Source organism: Haliaeetus albicilla, chromosome Z (assembly GCF_947461875.1).
Source record: "Haliaeetus albicilla chromosome Z, bHalAlb1.1, whole genome shotgun sequence".
Classification (NCBI taxonomy): Eukaryota; Metazoa; Chordata; class Aves; order Accipitriformes; family Accipitridae; genus Haliaeetus; species Haliaeetus albicilla.
The window spans coordinates 18,678,491-18,697,287 of record NC_091516.1 but is presented as its reverse complement, the minus strand read 5'-3'; the positions used below and the strand labels follow the sequence as shown (position 1 = coordinate 18,697,287).

Here is an 18,797-nt window from a genome sequence, read left to right as displayed (position 1 = left end):
TAGGCTGAAATGAATAGGGTTTGACTGAATTCATGCTAACGTCTTACTGGTTTGGAATGTTTCATAATGTTTAAGGCTAAGTAGTATTTCTCAAAAATCTTCTGAAATTTTATCTTCTCTTTAAAGATACTCTTACAATGTAGAACAGAGAGAGATTTGGTAAAACTTGTTCTGAATTCACAAAACCTCTTGATTCAAATCTATCATAGTCATAATCACTCTTCACAATGTTCTTTAGAAGTACAGGAGGTAGAAGAGGGCATCAGGAATGTAAAAGTGAGTACTTTTCCATATTTTTTAACAAGGTACTATTGGTTCTCTAAGGCAGCTAAATTTAGCTTTGAGTCACGGTTCATGTTTCTCTTGAGATGATTTGCACGTTCCTGACTTGCTGTAGCAGTGGTACCCGAAAGATACTGTTCATGAATGTAGACTGGTTTTGCAGTTTTTTTAGCTGAAAACTTCCCATAACTATTGTGAGCAAAACTTGAGAACACAGCTATGTCATGAGCCTTGCCATAGTTATGAGGTTTTCTTACAAGTTAGGAAAAGGAAGATATAACCACTTTATTGAATCTCTGTCTCTGAAACAAGGTGATGGTTATTACTGTGGCAGTGTTCTGTGTCAATGTTATTGACAGAGTAGTACTGAATATAATGGAAAGAATCAGAGAGAGTAGTTCTGTAAATTACTTGCATGCTACACAGTCATTTTAAATGTTACTTTATTACTGGAGTTAGTTAGATAAATTAGGCTATAAATCCTTGAATTGGACTGTGACAATGGCGGTAGGCTTGTTGGATCTGGACTGAGGCAGCTATGCAGAAGTAAATCATGGGGTACAACAAAGATTGCAGTGCAAGGCACAGTGCAAAAGCATGAGAATTCTGTGCTTGCACGCTTGAAACAGGGATTGGATGAAATTCAGAACATCCATGGGGTTGAGAAAATAGGAGGGACCAGAGGGTGCTTGTAATAACTGTGATATCCCCGAAGCAGAATTGAAGTAAGTTCAATCTCTTTTATTCCAGTTGGTGTAGAAAACACCAATATAGCACACAGCTTTAGAAGAATCTTGATGTAAATTCTATACCCTATACTTGTGCTCTGAAAGATTCATAGCAGTCCACCGGCTTAAAGCCTATTTCATAGTATATTTTATTTTATAGAGTACCATTACATTTTTTGTATAAAATCAAGCATTACTTGAATGTGAAGAAATGAATTTAACAGCAGTTTAATATGCAGCAGTTTTGTAGTGTATGGTGTACTGTCCTTGGGAGTTTAATCTCCACTTCTGTCTTCAAATCTAGCCTCTATTTTTGGAACAACCTGTTAACCATGCTTGAAAACATTAAATGAGGTATTCTACAAAGTTGTAACAATGTACTGTGCATTAAGCTGAAGTGTCAGTATCTTCAGAAACATGTACTGCTGAGGTTTATTGGGTTTACTTACGTTGTTTGGTAAAGCAGCGTTATTAATGCATTTGTTCAGACATGCTTTGCTGTTTTGACTGTATAAAAGCATATGCGGTGTCAATGTGGAAGCTTCAGAAGTCTATAGTAATGCTTCATTTTCCAGATCGTTGCATGTTATGTTTTCTAAAAGAGGAGCTGTTGGGAGCAAGATAGAAGATTAGGGGAATAGAGAGAAAACAGGACATGCTCAGTAGTTGCCAAATCTTTGAAAGGCATGAAATGTGTTTTACAAATCTGTGAACAGAAAAATATAGGGCCAGTTTTTCAATTTGAGAACAGTGGAGTTGCTGCTAGAATGTAGTGAGAAAACAGGAATTCTTGCAGTTGGAAGGGACTAACTTAACTTTATTTTACTATGGCAAATACTGCTGAGTTAGTGTTTGATGTCAAAAACATCTGTTTCCCCATCTGAGATAATGACTCTCTGCTGCATATGTGGTAAAAATTGCATTTTTATTAAAAATTATTATTAAAATAAATTTTAACTAGAAATTGCTCTGTGTTGTCACTTTATAATTTGCAGCATGGATTAATATTACTGTTGTCCTTCAAGGATGAGCCATGAGGACTCAAATATCATAGTTCATAACAAAAAGTTTTACTAGATCTGAATAAATATTCCTGCTTTCAAGTCAAACTTATTTATGTTATGATAACTTATAAATGGGTTGTATTGTCTGTGCTGAGATAATTTACCAACGTCAAGAGCATTTCTGTGGCTTAGTGTTTTATTTGTCTGTGTTTCTGTGCCTCTAGGCACAGGACTAAATGAGATCTGAAATACCATTTTTTAAATTTATTCCCCCTTCTTCACCCACATATGGCAAGATCAACTTGAGATGGCTTCTGGTTTAGTTGCATCTAATCTCCCTAGTGGGTTTTTTTAATGCTCACAATTAGTGTCCAGGCCCTAGTTTTTATGTTACCTTGTTAATTGCCTGCACTTCTATTCAGTGCTAACATCTGTGGAATTTGTTTTGGCTTGAAAGGAAAACGTATGGCAGTCAGATATCTTCTGGACCTACTGAACTTAAATAACATCTAAGAATTTTCTCAGAGCTGGCTAAGGGGCTGTTGGCTAGTAAAATGTTGATTTCCAGTGAATCTTACAACAGAAATTTTCCAGCCGTGGTGTTATTTAAAAGGAATAAATGTGAAAGATCTGTAGATCCGTATTTGTTTTTTAGTTTCAGCAATAAGTTGTTTAACAAATTACTTGATGACCATTATAAATATGTAGAAGGAAAATTGATAAAAACCTTGACTATCAGTTCAAGATATAAGATAATCTGATCTCTTGGAACTGAGATTATTCAGGGAAGAAATATTTCTTCCGCTCCACCTATTGTGATCACCATTAATTTAGCATTAAAAATTAAAAAGCAGTAATGTAAAAATTGTTCACCTTTGAATTATTTGACTTATTTATTTTGGTTTAGTTTTAGTTTGTTATATAAAGTTATGTCTTTACTCTGAGACTGAGTCATACATGAAACCTGGAATACACTATTTCAAACAGTACAAGTAATTCAGTGCTTTCCAATACGATGTTAACTTACTTTGAAATCAGGTTTTCTCAGAATAGCATTTGTTTCACATTCTTTAGTGCTTTCACTAATCTCTGTTACTTGCTTATACTAATACTCACTTTGCAGGTTTCGGTCCTCATCATCCTTCAAGCACCAGACAATGTCTGGATGGACAGAGCAGTATCCAAGTTAATGTTACTTGTGTCTGCTTAATACAGTTTTCAGCTTTTTTGGCAGATGACTAAGGGCTTGCTCAAGTAAGTTTACTGTGGAAAACCTATATCTTACTGCATTCCTACTGCAAGATAGAGTTTGTTTTCATTCAGAAAAAAACAATAATGTGATAGCTAAAATGTTACACAGCTGCACTGTCCTTTACTGCAGATCGTATGCATTTTGTCAGGGTTCTTGTTTCAGTTTAATATTCAAGTGGCTTGTTTCAGCAGGTGAAGTCAGGAGACATGCAAATTGAGCTTTTAGGCTCTGATGCTACCAGCTCTAGGTATAGGTTGGTAGCAAGTTACTGGAGAGAAATAATACCTCAAATCAATAAAGAGTTTTGTTTTATATCCACAGATAACTGAATTATAGTTTAATTTATGATAAGAGTTGTTGTAGTTTGCTTGAAGAATAAAGTGAATGTGTATTTTCCCTTTATTCTCTAGCAGAAAATGAAAAGGACTCTCTATTTGTTGCATAGTCCTGATTTGTCCACTGAACATGGAAGGGCTCTTGCCTTGGGTGTCTGTAGTGGTCCCCTCCCTAATCTCATGAACTGCTTAGTTCTCTGTCAGTATTGGAGGTGGTACAAAAAGAGCTGATCCTCTCCTGCAGCATGTGAGGGGAAAAGAGATGATAGTTACAACTTCTACCCAAGGTGCAATGTCTCTTAGTCTCTTTCTCTCTGAACTGAAACCCATCTGAGATGTGGAGCCTGTTGGAAAAGGCAATGTGGAGACATAATTAGTAATTGTGGCACAGTAAAATCATGTTGGTGAATGTAAGGTTACAGAGGAATAGGCTAACATTTCCTAGCTTTAGAACAGTTCCATCTGCAGCAAAGAAGATTTATATATATAGTTTTGATGTGTATATATTTGAATACAAACAATTTTTTTTTTTAGTTCAGTAATCTTATTTTATAATTCTGGCAAGGGGGAATAAAGGTCTTTTTTCCCAAAGAAGTGTTAACTATATTCAAAATTGAACTTTTTATCAAAAAGAAGTAAAACTTTAATCTTTATTACAAGCATTGCCCTGTAGTAGGGACAGAAATAAGAATAAATCAATATTTATTTATCAATATTTATTAAACATTTATCAAATACTTGTCCAAATAAGAATATCTCTACTCCACAAAAAATAATTTAGTGTTGTAGCTGTTGCTGGATAGGGAGGCCACTTGTAAGTGCCTCAGGATGGTCAACCTAACAACAGCTTTTATGTAGTTGCAGCTATTGAAGGAGGAGGCCTCTTCACCTGTTTCAAGATCATTATTTTCTTTGGACATCTTGTTTTAGTTTGGGAAACTCTTAATTTGTCTTGATGGAGAGAGTTTTTCTCATTTCATTCTTAAATGATCAGGGGGGAGTGTAAGGAAATTGATTGGTCAAAAGCATTATCTGACTTATCTTCCTTCTGTGCAGTGCAGTCCTGAGCTATTGATTCCTGTGTATTTGTAACTAATATATGTATACTGTGCAAAGCAGTCTTTAGAAGAGTCACAGAGCCATAGAAAAGCTGTTTGGAAGGAACCTGTGTAGGTCACCCAGTCTGAGTCCTTGTTTGAAGCAGGACTGTGAGAAATACCAGATCAGGTCAGTGGTGACTTGGAGACCTCTAAAGATGGAAATCTATTTATTGAGCCACTGTTCCCCCTTCCCCCTCTGAGAATTTTTGTACTGAAATTACTTTATTATTTTGTCTATGTGTAGAATTCTTGGTAAACGGTTTATAAATGATGGCTAGTAAAAGCTGGGGATTGAGAGGTGAGAAACAAGCAGGGTGTATTGAATTGCAGTAGGTGACCTGAAGAGATAATGCATATAAGCTTCCTTATTAGAAATATTTTTTTCTTCATTATTTCTTAGGTGTGTTTTTCTAACTCTGATTGCTCTCAATCAGCAATTAAATATATTTGTACATTGAGTATGTTCTGAAAGGTACAGTGTGCTGTGATTCAAAATCCGTCTAGCTGCTCTCAGAAGCATTACTTCATCTGCTGAAGTAAGTAATTTAAGCATTTAAAATAGTCTGTTTACCTAGGATTATGGGTAGAGGAGCTCTAGCAGACCTCAGTGGAGTGGTTTGAGAAGTTGCCACTCACAGCTGATGCCTGTTCAACCCCGTAGTGATTTTACCCTCCATACAGAATCTATGCCCACCTTAGCCTGGCAGTTGAAGCTAAGTGACTGCTCTGTGGTGGCATGGCTGAAGCATTCCTGTGGTTATGCTACATGCGACAGGGCCAGCAGCTAGTAGAGGCTGACATCCCTTACCATTGCTGTTGTTTTTGCTGAATGTGTCAGCTTGTGGTCTGAGAATCTAAACTAGCAGCTCTCAGTAGATTTTTATTGTGGAAATCTGTTCCTTGGTTAATTTTATCCAAAGATTTTTCTGCTTAAAGGTAAGTGAATTGGAATATTTTTAGGTACTAATATCAATTTGGAAACTGGACACAGGTGCAGCTGCATTGTCTCAGGAATACTAAATAGAAGTTTTCCTTTATTATCTTCCTTGCTTGGAAAGCAAACGAGAAATATGTTTTCGGAAAACCAGAGGTAATTTTTTTAAAAGAGAGAGATTATCAGTACTAGTGCTATAACTTGTTTTGAATTTCAGTTTGGTGTCTTATAAGGACATTATTAAGGTAGAAGATGAGTTTGCCAAAGTTAGTTTGCTGTATGTATTAATTCTCTCCCACTGTGCAAATATCTGTAGTGTTTTCTTATGTTTTGGTATGTGATATGTGCCTGCACCATAGGACATCTGGTGTGCATAGTCACAAAGTGGGAAAGAGACTGTAGTGCTGCTCTGTACAAACATCTTCTTAGTTCATGGCAGATGTCAGCCTGGGAATTGTGTAAGTCTTATGGTACATATAGTCTAGGAGGCATGCTTTATGATAACTCATATGTCATAGTCTAAAGACTTCTTTTTCCTTGATTCAGTTTACACAGAAGGTAAGGCTCATTTTGTTCGTGCTTCTAGTCAGTGTTTTTTTTAATTCTTGTTCTGTCTGTTACCCCATATCTTCCCTACTGCATGCTTTTCAGATGCTGCTGCAAAGGAAGAAATTTTTACTTTCTTTTTTTGGTAATTAATTGTAGTTCTTTCTAACAATTTTGTACCCCTTTTTTCAGAAGGAAATATTGGGGAAGGGAGAGTATATTTCTGTTAACTCTTATTTTTTGAAGTACACTGCATCATACAGCACCTGATGCTGAAAATATTCAAGTAAATATTTCCTGAAAAGTATGCTGAAATTATTCAAATAAAATGAAAATTTTCATTTTGATTATGTTGATGTCTTTCTTTTTGTAAAGAAGCAAGACAGTCTAGCTGCCCCATGGTTTTATCTCTTCATGTTCTTGCCAGATAACATTCTTTTACAGGGCTATAACAAGGAACCACCATATGACCAGGCTTCTTTTTGAGTCAGTTTGTCAACAAAACTTATATTAGATGTCTGCTTTAGCTCGTTAAATTGACAGTGTTGTTCTCAGTAGTAGCAATTATGTTTTCAATGCAGCTGGATTTGTAAAATATATAACAAAAATGCTGACTTCTTTGCCCATTGTCAAAATGTGGGTGATTGTTCTAATAAACATGCTTCTCTGTTTTATCACTTGTCCTGTAATGTGAAATGTGTGAGTGTTTATTTTTGGTAGTTGAGGGCTCTTTAAACTTTGTTATGTGTTCAGTATGTGGAGTTTCAAATAGAGGTTGATTTATTGATTTTTTTCTGGTTTGATTTTATGTGGAGTTTCAAATATGGATCCTTCGAGCCCTGTGCCCTGTCTCTTAAGTGTGTTTTATTTCAGGTTCAGGTAAGATGTTCAGGAAACTCATAGTGTAATAAACTGAAAATAGGATAGTATAATAAACTGAAAATGAGATGCCTAGGCATCTATGAATACATGTGTGTATAGGTACGTATGCATTTGCACACACAAGCAAGCATCTGTTAGGAAAAAGTTAAGTGCAATTCCTGCCAATATTTGCATTAATATAAATATCAGATCTGCCTGTGTTTGTGTTATTACCAAGTGCCTGTAATGAATCTATTTGACAACAAATTCTACATGCTTTGTATGATTTTTTTTTTTTTTTATTAAGATTTTTAATTATTGTGTAGGACTCCTGAGTGTGAGCACAGCTGTCATCTTAGAGTGATGGTTTTGGTCTGAATGAACAGGTCAAAAGTGGGCTTGTTTCAGTTTACCATGTGAATGTAGAAATAACCACATAAGAAACTCCATTATTTTGCATATATAGCTTGGTGATATAACTACTTGATTTGAGAAAGGTATGTGACTTGTGAACCCTGATACTATAGGCAGTAAAGCATTTCCCTTACATTAAAGGTTTTTAGTAGCATCCGTGTTCTTACATAGCACAGCTGGGTGTGAAGGGCATTACAGGAAGGTGTTTGCTTTCTTCTAAAATGTTAGGTTTTGCCACAGCCAGGAAAAACAAATCAGTAATCTGCTTTCACTGGTAACTCCAGTATGTTCATTCAGGGATTTCTAGATATTGATTGTGCTTCAAGGGTATTTTTTACTATAAGATACAGAGGTCCCAGATCCTAATGTGTGGTTCAGTATATGGTGTCAGAGAAGAAATCTTGCAGGTAAGATGCTATATTTCTTAAGTTTGTGGCGTAAGTTCTGGATTTCGCTCCTTTCAGAACAGTGGTGTGAATGTTTCTTTTATGACTTAAATTTTTAGGTGGTATATTGTAGGCACTGTAGTGGGTTTGTTCTTTTATCCCTTCCCTCCCCCCTTTTTTTCCTCCTCCCCCCCAAAAGACTGCCATACACAGATACTTGTTTAATGTTTGCTTTTGCTGAGTCTAGTTCTGATTCATCATGTTTACATGACTTGCTGTCAGCCACCTGTTAGTTATAGTTTAACTTTCAAGTCTGTATTTAATTTGGTTTTATTAATGAAGTACAACAAACAGCATTATGAAGCTTTTCTCTTTTAATCTTACAAGGAAAAAAATCGATATCTAAAAAAGCAATCACAAAGAAGAGGAAAGGTGTCACAAAGTCTACTATACCAGAATTTCAGGTAAATTATTTTAATTTTTGTTTTAAGCACTTGAAATCTGAATGTCTGTAAAATAAATCCTTTAGTTTCTGATAGAGACCTTGGAAATCCTAATCAAAGATTAATTTCCTTCTTCCAGTTCAAAAAGTTTAATCTGACAGTGTTTTTAAAACTGCATTTCACCTTTTCTTGGTAGAGAATGTTTCAGTGTTTTTTATTATGTGCAGCTTACATACTGTTTCACAGTATTGTTTAAGATTCCAAAAAAATCTGTTACAGGACAAAACCTGTAAAAACTAGGAGTTGTTCATGGAATTTTTAAGGTAGGTAAAATTTTCTGGGATAAAGTTACTTGGGTTTTATATGAGGTGTGACACTGTGGTCCTTGAATTGAAATCTAGCTTGATTTACTGAAGAACTTGCAAAATATTTTCAGGCTTCTGTGCTCATCTTGTTTGCAACTTTTACTGCTTATCTGCACATGACCTTTAGACCGGAGAGCACTAAGAAAAGAATGCTAGTTATGATAATGTAGGTTTATGGTACTGTACTAGAAGTGGTAACAGTACTTCAGTTCTAAGTCACAATTTATGTATGTATGCCTGCTTAGATTGAAGTTCTCCTTTGGCTATAATTATTTTTTTTCAGAAAGCAATCTGTGCTATTCTGAGCAATAGACCCACAGTAAATCATGACTGTTCTGTAAAACCCTGACACTGAGTCAGTTTATTCAATGATGATGATGTGTTTCAGGTGGAGCTAGTAGAATTTCTGGTGATAGAATTGGTTAGTAACAGTCAATATTGAGAAAAGACATTTAAGTGTACACTGACTTTTGTATATATTCTAATGGTAGTGACTAAACTAAAATGTTTCCTAGCAGCTCCAAAAAATAGGTATGGTGTCTAAAATTATTTTTTTTCCAGTACACTACCTGCGTGCCATGAATGTACATGGTTAGGTTAGAAATCGTTTTTTACAGTATTAAACTACTGTATTTAAGTAGTCTGTCTAAAACATTATCTAAAACTTAGCCTAACTTTTTATGTAACCAAGGTAAACTGTACATTTACATATCTATCTAAGTGTAAAATTCACATTATAGTATTTACCTATGTAAAATATTAATTAAAATGTAACAAAATAATTGTGGCTCTTTTGATCAAAGCTAGGTTTGTATCTGTTTTAGGTGAAGCTAAGATTGATTAGTATGAGCAGTTTATTTTAACAGTTTAACCTGCCTTTTTCATGAGGACAGGCAGGACTGCTATGACTGTTAGAAATACTTGCAAATATTAAAACATTTACATTTGGAATACTACTAAGACTTTTAGAGCCTGGTAAAGTATGCTTCAAGATACGCGGCTCCACATACATGGATGGCCAAACTTACTGAAATTATGTAACTATTTGAAGGTGAGGGTATATTTTTTAAATATTTGGTAAGACAGCTTGAGTGTATACAGGCCCAGTGAGGTATGCCAGGGAGGATATAACCATAAGAATATTGCTATTCACGTCTAAACATCAGTTCTTTTACAAAGAAAGTAAATAAATGAAAATTTGTAAGATGTTTTATGTGCCTGCAGCACAGGCACTTTATTTCATAAGACTGGATCCTGTACTTAAGTATAGATCCTTTACCTGAAAACCATAACTACACATTAAAGCTGAGAAAATTAGTATTACTAAATCTTTTAATATATGCAGTGACCCAAGTTATATATTAAAATCAATTATTAACAAAACAATTCAGGAGATAATTGTACTACTTAATCCCTAACATTTATAATGCCATTTTTAAACAACCTTTCGAGGAAACTTACTGCACAGATTTTCTGCTATCTATCATAGTTTCAATGTCATGGACAAAGCAGTAGAAGCATAGGTCAGTGAACATCACTCCTTCCTTGTATGTGATTTCAGACCTCATATTAATTTCTTAACTCAAGGCTGCTTTAAGTAAAAAACCCACAAACCCAGAACAAAAGCAGATGCAAATTAAATTCCCTTTACCAAATAAAAAGACACAAAAAACATGTTCGGTTTTTAATATTTTGAAAATTATTTGAGAAGTGAGCTTGCAGCTTCATAGATCATGAGTTAGTTGGCTGTTGCATATATCTTTTTAAAAGAAATTCTGAGTTACAAGCTTATTATTACTGTTGCTCATTAATTTTTTAAAGAAATGACAGTAATTATATTGCTGTACAGAAGGGACACTAATGTGGGTTTGGGGGGTTTCTTTTCCAGTTACAAAGTACATTTAGATTTGGTAGCAAGTGCTTTGTCTCAGTCTTTCCTCCTTTCCCCTCACATAAATACACATGTAGCTATATAGACCTACATGTACTGTAGCTGAGGAAAAAAGGAACGCACACATTTTAAGGAACAGGGCTAACTTCAGCTTTTTTGTTTAACTGTGTCTTAAGAGTTTCAGTTTTATCAGCTATAGTCTATATTAAATACAGATCTCAAATGGGGGCTATGTGGACATTTTCCACGTGGAGATGGCAGCAATAAAAGAGCAGGTTCATAGGAAATAAAAGTATAACTTACAATCATTACACAGATAACCTGAAGTTAAGCACGAGATCCCACTGAAGTGAGTAAAAATTATGCTGAAAGATTTGCTGAAGTTAAGGAGGGCAAAGAGGGAGCATCAGTGATTTGGGGGAGTACTGTAGGTTTGTATTTATTAATAGAGCCACAGATTAGATTTGCTTTTATAATGGTAAATAGTTTTCATTACTGCTTTTTTCATCTTTCCTTCAAAATGCTGGCTTCATTCTGTGAGATGGGAAATGTTAACCAAGTGAGAGAAGTTTCAGAAATAGCTTCTTTCCAATCACTGTGCATCTTTAGTACCTCATCTCAAATCCTACTGTAAGCAAAGAAATGTAAATTTCTTCTTGAACCATTTATAATGGTTTTCAGTACAGTATTGGAGTATTTCAAATACTAAACTCAGTTTGACAGTAAATACTCGAACTTCTGTTACCTTCCTTGTTTTACCAGTGGGTGACTGACACACAGATACTAGCCTCAAATGTGCACCTCTTCTGATGAAAATTGGGGCTTAGAGATTTGATTACTCTTCACTGTCACCCCCGGCCCCAAGACAACTAAAGTTTATATATTTGCATTGTTTTTCCCGTTGATGTACTTTGGATGGGTACACACAAACAATTTTGCAAATTGGATTCTTATGTCTCAAGTGACTGTTCTGAAAATGAGAAACAGGACTGGGACCTGTGAAAAGTTTGGCCACGTGAATTGTCTGATGACATGGAGGAGCTTTTTATGGTAGAGTCAAAGACAGAGTTGGTACTTCCAAGACACCATTCAACTGGCAATAGTGAAATCATCCTTCTCCTTGAAAATTCGTGCCTTTCTAGAAGTGAGTTCCTAAAGAGAAGCTCACCCACTTCTAGCAAATGAAGACAGTGTCTTTCTTTGGTTCATAGTTCAGCTTTATCTTTGAGTCATGGTACACTGAATTAAATGTGTCTCATCAGAGAAAATAAAAAACAGTGATAAAATTTAAAAAATGAATTGTCAGGTGTATAGTCAAAGGAGTGGATTGTAATTGCATAGGGAAAATCTTTATCCATGCCTTTATTGACTTCTGTCAAGGGCTTGATGTGACAAACTTGCACCTTTTTGTATAATAATACTGTATCATAGATTTCTTTGCAGGCCAGATGGGAAAACAAAAGCCAGTATTTGTCTTCCAGTTTACATCTTAGGTATTTGGAAGTTCTTTAAGTGCAGGACAGACATGCATGTTGAACCTAGTAAAGTTACACATAGTAATACTATTTTCTGGGTTAAGAGAGAAACCTTTTGCAAGTTAATTTTACATACATTGCCTACAGTGAGATAGTGCCAATTTCCTGATTCATTTGCTATTTTAAACTTGATAAATGTGAACACTGTAAACTTTAGTTTGAGTCACTCCAGTTCCCCAATGCTCTCAAATGTACACAAATATTATGAAAATAATAGCATGTATGCATTAGAGGTTTCTGAAATTTATGTATTTTGCTGAAAGTGTCACTTCTGTGTTTTAATACTGAAACAAAGGGTTTTTTAATATGAATTTGCTGCAAATCTAAAACTGTATGTGTAATTGAAGTAAAAATATATTGTTATGAATTACTGATTTGGGAAAAAAAATAAAAATTAGCATTTGTAAGATAAAAGCCTTTTTATTTTTGGTGTTTTTTTTTTATTTTTGGATTTGATTTTCTTAAGTTATTTCAACATGTTTTCAGTAGTAATGAAAACATTTCCACCTAAGGGTGTTCAGAAAGAAGCAAATCTTAACATATGATAACCTGAAAGAACCTAACAACTTAATAATTTCCAGTTTATTAACCCTTTAATTGCCCTAAATGATGGTAAGCACAAACCTGTAGATTACTTTTGTTTGACAATTTTTTCAAGAAACTAACTTCCATATTCTGAAAGGAAAAATGTAAAAAGGATTTTTTCTAAGGCAGGAATAAGAAGAATATAATGCTTTTTCAAAACATAGATAGGTAGGTAGATTTGATAGACATGGCTAGGTTATCTGTCAGTAATACTCTGTGTCAGCACATAAAGTTATGTTCAGGAAAAAGTTGTAACAAGTGTAATTAAGTTGTAACTGTAGTGTAGTCCAAAGCTACTACTCTTTAATTCACCGGGGAGTTGTTTGGTACTCAAACCTGTTCCAACTCATTACTATACTTGAGACAAATTTGGTAGTTGTCATTTACAGAAGTTTTAAGAAAATACCTACATTTTGAAATGGAAGCTTACAGGCAGAGATATGGTTTATGTCCATAGAGTGAAGTATTTTCTTATTAGGTTTTCTTCCTTTCAAAAAGTCCTATTTTTTTACATTTAAAAATGCTATAAGAAAATAAAAATCAAATGATGGCACTAAGTAATAAGATGTGCTTTTAGATTTTATTTAACTTCACTGTACATTTTCCAAGTCCCACATTACCAAGTGTTTGTGTTCATTTGTTTTTTAGCTTATTTGCACTAATCTTGATGAACTCAGGGAATTAATCAGAAAGATTGAGAATGAACTCAAAGATCTGGAGGACATTAAAAAGAAATCGGTATGTGACATTAAAAGCTTTCTCTTGTATGGGTATAAAACAGTGCCAGTTATTTGCCGAGGCCTGTCAACTGAAGATTTTATGCCTGTTCAGTAACTGCATGAAGCCTCATAAGGTTGATGCCTGGAGACTGTAATCTTAATCTTCTCTGTATATAGTGCTCTGTTCACAATGTTTTTATGATAAGTAAGTTCAATAACTGTGTTAACACTTTTCACTGCCAAAATAAAACGTGGATAGTAGCAATACCTTAGAAGGAGTAGTTCATTTCTACTAAACGTGTGACCATTGTTCCCTGAGGACAAACTGTTACCCAACAAGCAATTACAGGATAGAGTTCTCATATCTGCCTATGCAGTGCTGATCAGATTTTCCTGTGAGCTGACTCTTACATTGCTTATTAGGATTCCTAGCTCCTTTTGTTTGCAAATAAGTTCTTAAAATTGGCTTTGTTTATTTTTATTCAAGTAGGTTGTACAGGAAATTATGTTATCTGGCTTTTGATACCAGATTGAAATACAAATTCTACCGATGTACACTGGATCACTTGGTCTATGCAGTTGAAAAGCTCAAAAGAGTAAAGGTTAGACAAGAGAATCCAACACGTTTGCAGTTTTGTAGGAGGCAGTGATTCTCATCAAGATGGTGGATGGTTTTAAATACATGAATAGTACTCATTTAAATGGACCTCTGCAGCCAACTCTTCTTATTACTTACTCTTTTTCATTGCAGTTTAATAAAACCTTCGGAAGGCATTTCTGTGGCATTTCTATGAACACTAATAGTTAAAAATGTCACTTTTTCTATACCTTAGAAATTAGGCTGCTAATTTCTGTGAATGTCTTTAGTCTCATGCGGAAACAATTTATTCTTAAATTATTTAAATAGGGGAAAGAGAGATAGTAGGTGAGAGGCAATATAAATTAGGACTCTGAAAGACAAATTTCAGTGCAGACACTTAGCATAATAGTTGTTAAAATACCAAAAGGAATAAAAACAGATTTAACTTGAAATTATTTTGTAGTTGCTAAATTGCTGATTGGTTTTATGATAAGATTGTGAAGAGGTTATCAGAAAGGCTATGTCAGCAATAGAAGAAAAAGCCAAAAATGAGAATACACATCAGCATATCAGTAATCTTAGTATAGGTGAGACTTTTCGTCTACTAGTAAAACCGTACCAACAAGACTTCTTCAAGGGTAGACAAATGCTAAATATGTCATAATTGCTCTTTGAACTGAAATCTGATAATGTCATTATGTAAATAAGTTGCATGACTTCAGCAGCAATACTATGTTTAGTTCTAATCACACCGTCTTAAAAAAACCAAACACTTAAGTACAGGGGAGTTAAGATACAACTCATTCAGCATTGAGAAGTTGTGAGGTAAGGCCAGTCTTTCTGTGTGCTTGTATAGATCTATCAGATCATGATTCTGGGTCTCTAAACGCTTGTGTTATTAGAAATTTTATGTAAAGAAAAAAGGCTAGGATTAGTTGCTGAAGAAGTGGTAACAAGGAAACATTAAAGTGAAGTATTGATTTTTAAAATATAATTATCAGGCAAATTTCATATTCACTTTTAAAAAATACAAGTAAACAGATGTTAAATTAGATGAATAGTCAATGAACTTGACTCTAAAATGAGGTTTCGTTTTGCAAGGGAAGTCATTATTCATTTTTTATGTCTAACACCATGTGTAATTAGGTTAGATATCTTAAAAACTGGAGGAAATGGAGATTTTCATTCTTCAGCTATGGCACAAATGACAGTGGCAGTTTCAGAAGCATCCAGAATAGAGTTTGTTTCAGCTTTTCTGAAGTGCCTAGTCTATGAATTAAAACATTGTTCTAATTTGATGATGGAAATTTGACCTAATGTGAAAGCTTCTTTTAATATGATGGTATTCATTTTGATGCTGTTTATGGACTTCTTTCTTGTCTTGACCCAAAGATGGTGGTGTTATTACTACTTCATGTTAACTTTATTGATTTTTGTTTGCAGTAGTAATCTAGGTAAAGCCATAGGAATCTTTCTTCTTCAGGACTAACCTGCTCGGTAATTCCAGTTTTAGTAGTTGTTAGCATGTGCTACTGAGAGAAACCTTCAAGGCAAGCTTTAAAGCTAATGTTAAATACTAAAACATATTCGAAATACGGCTTATCTAATTTATATTAAGCCTTTAAAATTTTTCTTAGTCCTAACTGCCCTTTGTTTCCTAGGAGACCATTCTGGAGTATGTAAAAGGAATTCCTTCTCCAGAACTTGGAAGTACTGGAGGCTGTAATGAAAGAGCTGAGCTGTAAGACTTCTTTAACATGAGTAAACTTACAGGTTTCCTGCATTTTCTGTAGGTAGTTGGACTAGTTGTATCTGACACTTTTCAGAACATCAGCTTGAGCCAACAAATGACATGAGAGATTTTTTAGCCCAAACAAGTTTTGTTTGTCAGGTTAAAAGCAAATTAGAACAGGGTTATGTAATGGAAAGGCATGGGTAATTTTAAGTGTAGGCATTACTACCAGTTTCTTCTATAATAGTGAAATAATAAACCTGTTGGAAAGGATTTTCACTGTTTGGTTGATTAAAGTTTGGTTCTGTACTCTTTTGTACACCTGTATTGTCTTTTGAATTAGCTATGAGTGATATTTTTCCATTTAAAGTCTTGCACTTTCGCTTTATTAGTAGTGAGTTCGTTGTAACAATGATGAGATTTGCCTTAGCACCAGTTTGCCATTATTGTTGAGAGAGGAAAATGAAATTTGACCTCAGTTCTTTAATTTTAAACAGAAGTTCAACCCAGTCTTAGTATTATCGCTTCCCAGAGTGCTTCGCAGTTGAACTCTAGCCACAGTTCTGAAGCGAGGCTGCAATTTCACATACGCTTTCAACTGACATAAGCCACAACTGCTGCCAAATAAATAGTTCCTACTCTCTGTGTCTCTTGCAGCTTACATGTTCTGTGCCAACCCATGAGAGGGGGTAGCAAAGTTCTTTGTTCAGCTGCGTGGTGAGAGAGTTGGTCTGTGATAAACCTAACTACTTTTTTTACTGCTGCTTAGGTGTTTTGTAACCCAGATCAGTTTTCTAGTGCAATTTATCATGCAGTTGCACAGATACCTATGCTTGTGTTCTGCCACAGTTTGAGGGGTCATTGTAAAGACAGGAATGAGCATCTGGGGCCAAAAGAAGGTGGGACTGCTTTTGACAGGAAAAGTGCTATTTTGTGAAGTTGTATGTGATAGTCCAGTCAGGGCTGCTCTAAAAACTCTATCCCTTCAGCTACTAAACAGTTCCTCTCCTTACCACCTACTACATTTCAGGAGGCAGAGGAGAGAGTAAGTTAGTCAGATCTACTATTTATGAGAGTGCCTGACTGGAAATCAGAAAGCAGGAGGTGCAGGAAGGGGAATTGAAGGACTTGAGTCTAATGCTCTGCGCAGTGTCTAGTGAAAGAATGGAGGGTGGCTCCCTAAGGAATGGCTAAGCTAGAATGTCTTCTAGCTTTGGTATGTTCTTTAGGACATGTGAAGTGACATCCTTTCACTTTAAAGCAGTGTGACTAAAAAGTAGAGTAAAAATGGAATTAATAGAAAAATCCACAGAATTTACAGCAACAATAATTAGATTCTAGTAAAAATTATGTCTGTTTTGTTGCTAATACTGACATAGGTAAGATGGGGGAAGTTACAAGCAAATTATAAATCTGAAGTAGAACATATTGGCTAAAAATTCTAATGAGATTTTATTGCATTTTTACCTCATGTTGGCTGAAAATTTAAACTATATATAAGCACGCAGTTCAGCTGAATGTGAACTCCTAGAAATTTGCTATAACTAGCAAATTGATCAAGACATGCAAAGTAGCCTAATTCCGCTTAAAAGTCTACTTGCAGTGGTATTGATGAAAAAATAATTTTGACAAACATACATGATAGTGAAGCATTTTGCCAATATATTTAGGATAACATAAAGGCTTTGGTCTAATATATGAAATTTCTTTTATGAGAAGAGATGGTAAAGTAGCACCTTCTGTCCTGATCAGTATGCAAGGTAACAACTATCAGTTTCTGACATTTTGGATCCGATTTTCCCCTGTTGTCTTTTGTGTTGGGTAAAATCAGTGGGAGTTGCAGAGTGAATGGAAATCTCTTTACTGCCTTCCAGATAATCAGCTATTCTTGTGATCTGAAGTCATTGGGGTTTTGTGTGAAACTGTTAATTAAGCTATTCTGTAGATCAGTTGTATGTATTTAACTGCTGCATATCATAGCAGAAATTGATTTTTTTTTTTCCTAAATCCCTTCTTGTGGTTGTGTAGTATGAAACTGACAGGATTGCAGATACTTGTATCAAATAGTGAACTTCGGGCTTTTTTGCAGATGTCATTTTGCAAGCTGACTTTGTAGTAAGTGTGTTTATTGTAAAATTAACTGGGTTTTGACAAGGAAAGTTAATTCTAGACCCTGTACTGATTATGTTGAAGCATAGATTGGCCTGGAGAGAACATAAATGTTGAAAGATTCCTTGTTTACTGAAATGCAAGACTTTATTTTGTTAGCACGACTGGATTTTAATCATTCCCTGCAAGTCTGATTGGTAAGCACTATTTTGTTAGCACGACTGGATTTTAATCATTCCCTGCAAGTCTGATTGGTAAGCACTATTTTGTTAGCACGACTGGATTTTAATCATTCCCTGCAAGTCTGATTGGTAAGCACATAGTGAGAATGGAGACTGAAACCCAGGATTCCCACAATTAAGTTGACAAAGTTAACGGGCAGTACCTTGCTGAGAAGGAGACCAGACTCTTACTACAGGGAGAGAAAAGTTGGACAGAGGTGAGGGGAAGGAGAAGTACTTAGTCAAAGGACACCAGCCAAATTCACAACTAATTAGGATTTGGAGAAAATGCATTGAAGATTTTATTGTTTTGCAGAGATCTGTAACACACTGATGTTCTTGACTTAGTAGTAAAAACCTCCTTTATAAAGATTAGGGGTTCTGCCATCCTCTAATGTTATTCCTGAAGGTACAATTAGACAGTTGTTTTTCCAAAGACAGGTGAATGTCTTTGTCTATCTTTGGGAGTGTGTATATCTTTTAAGCAGGTGAATCAGAAGGGCTGAAAGCAAACTCAGGTTTTCTCCAGCTCTAAGTCCATATCACCTGCAGAAATACGTATTTTGGAGTGCACCTGAAAATTCAGAGTTAAAAACCCACTGGTTCATGTCAGAAATATTTAGAACCTCAGACATAAATTAATTGGTAGGATACTGAGGCTGTCCAAAGGAATACATTGGGCCAGTATGGAGCGTATTTTCCATGTCTGCTTTTTTTTGAAATTCCAAACAGGCTGCTGTTAAATTTGTTCATAGGAAGTGGAAGTATCTAAACT

The 18,797-nt window shown here is 35.1% G+C and overlaps 1 protein-coding gene across 4 annotated transcripts in view; it reads left to right on the top strand.

The window, feature by feature from the left end:
* Window positions 1-18,797, top strand: part of BRD10 (bromodomain containing 10) — a 54,382-nt gene that overhangs the window by 17,080 nt on the left and 18,505 nt on the right. For 2 of the 4 annotated variants that reach the window (XM_069777233.1, XM_069777235.1), the window contains 3 exons: window positions 8,230-8,306; window positions 13,310-13,399; window positions 15,622-15,701. In XM_069777233.1, coding sequence (XP_069633334.1) covers window positions 8,230-8,306; window positions 13,310-13,399; window positions 15,622-15,701 — 247 coding nt within the window. The remainder of the gene's footprint in view (window positions 1-8,229; window positions 8,307-13,309; window positions 13,400-15,621; window positions 15,702-18,797) is intronic. The other 2 variants (XM_009928945.2, XM_069777234.1) reach the window with 2 other exon arrangements.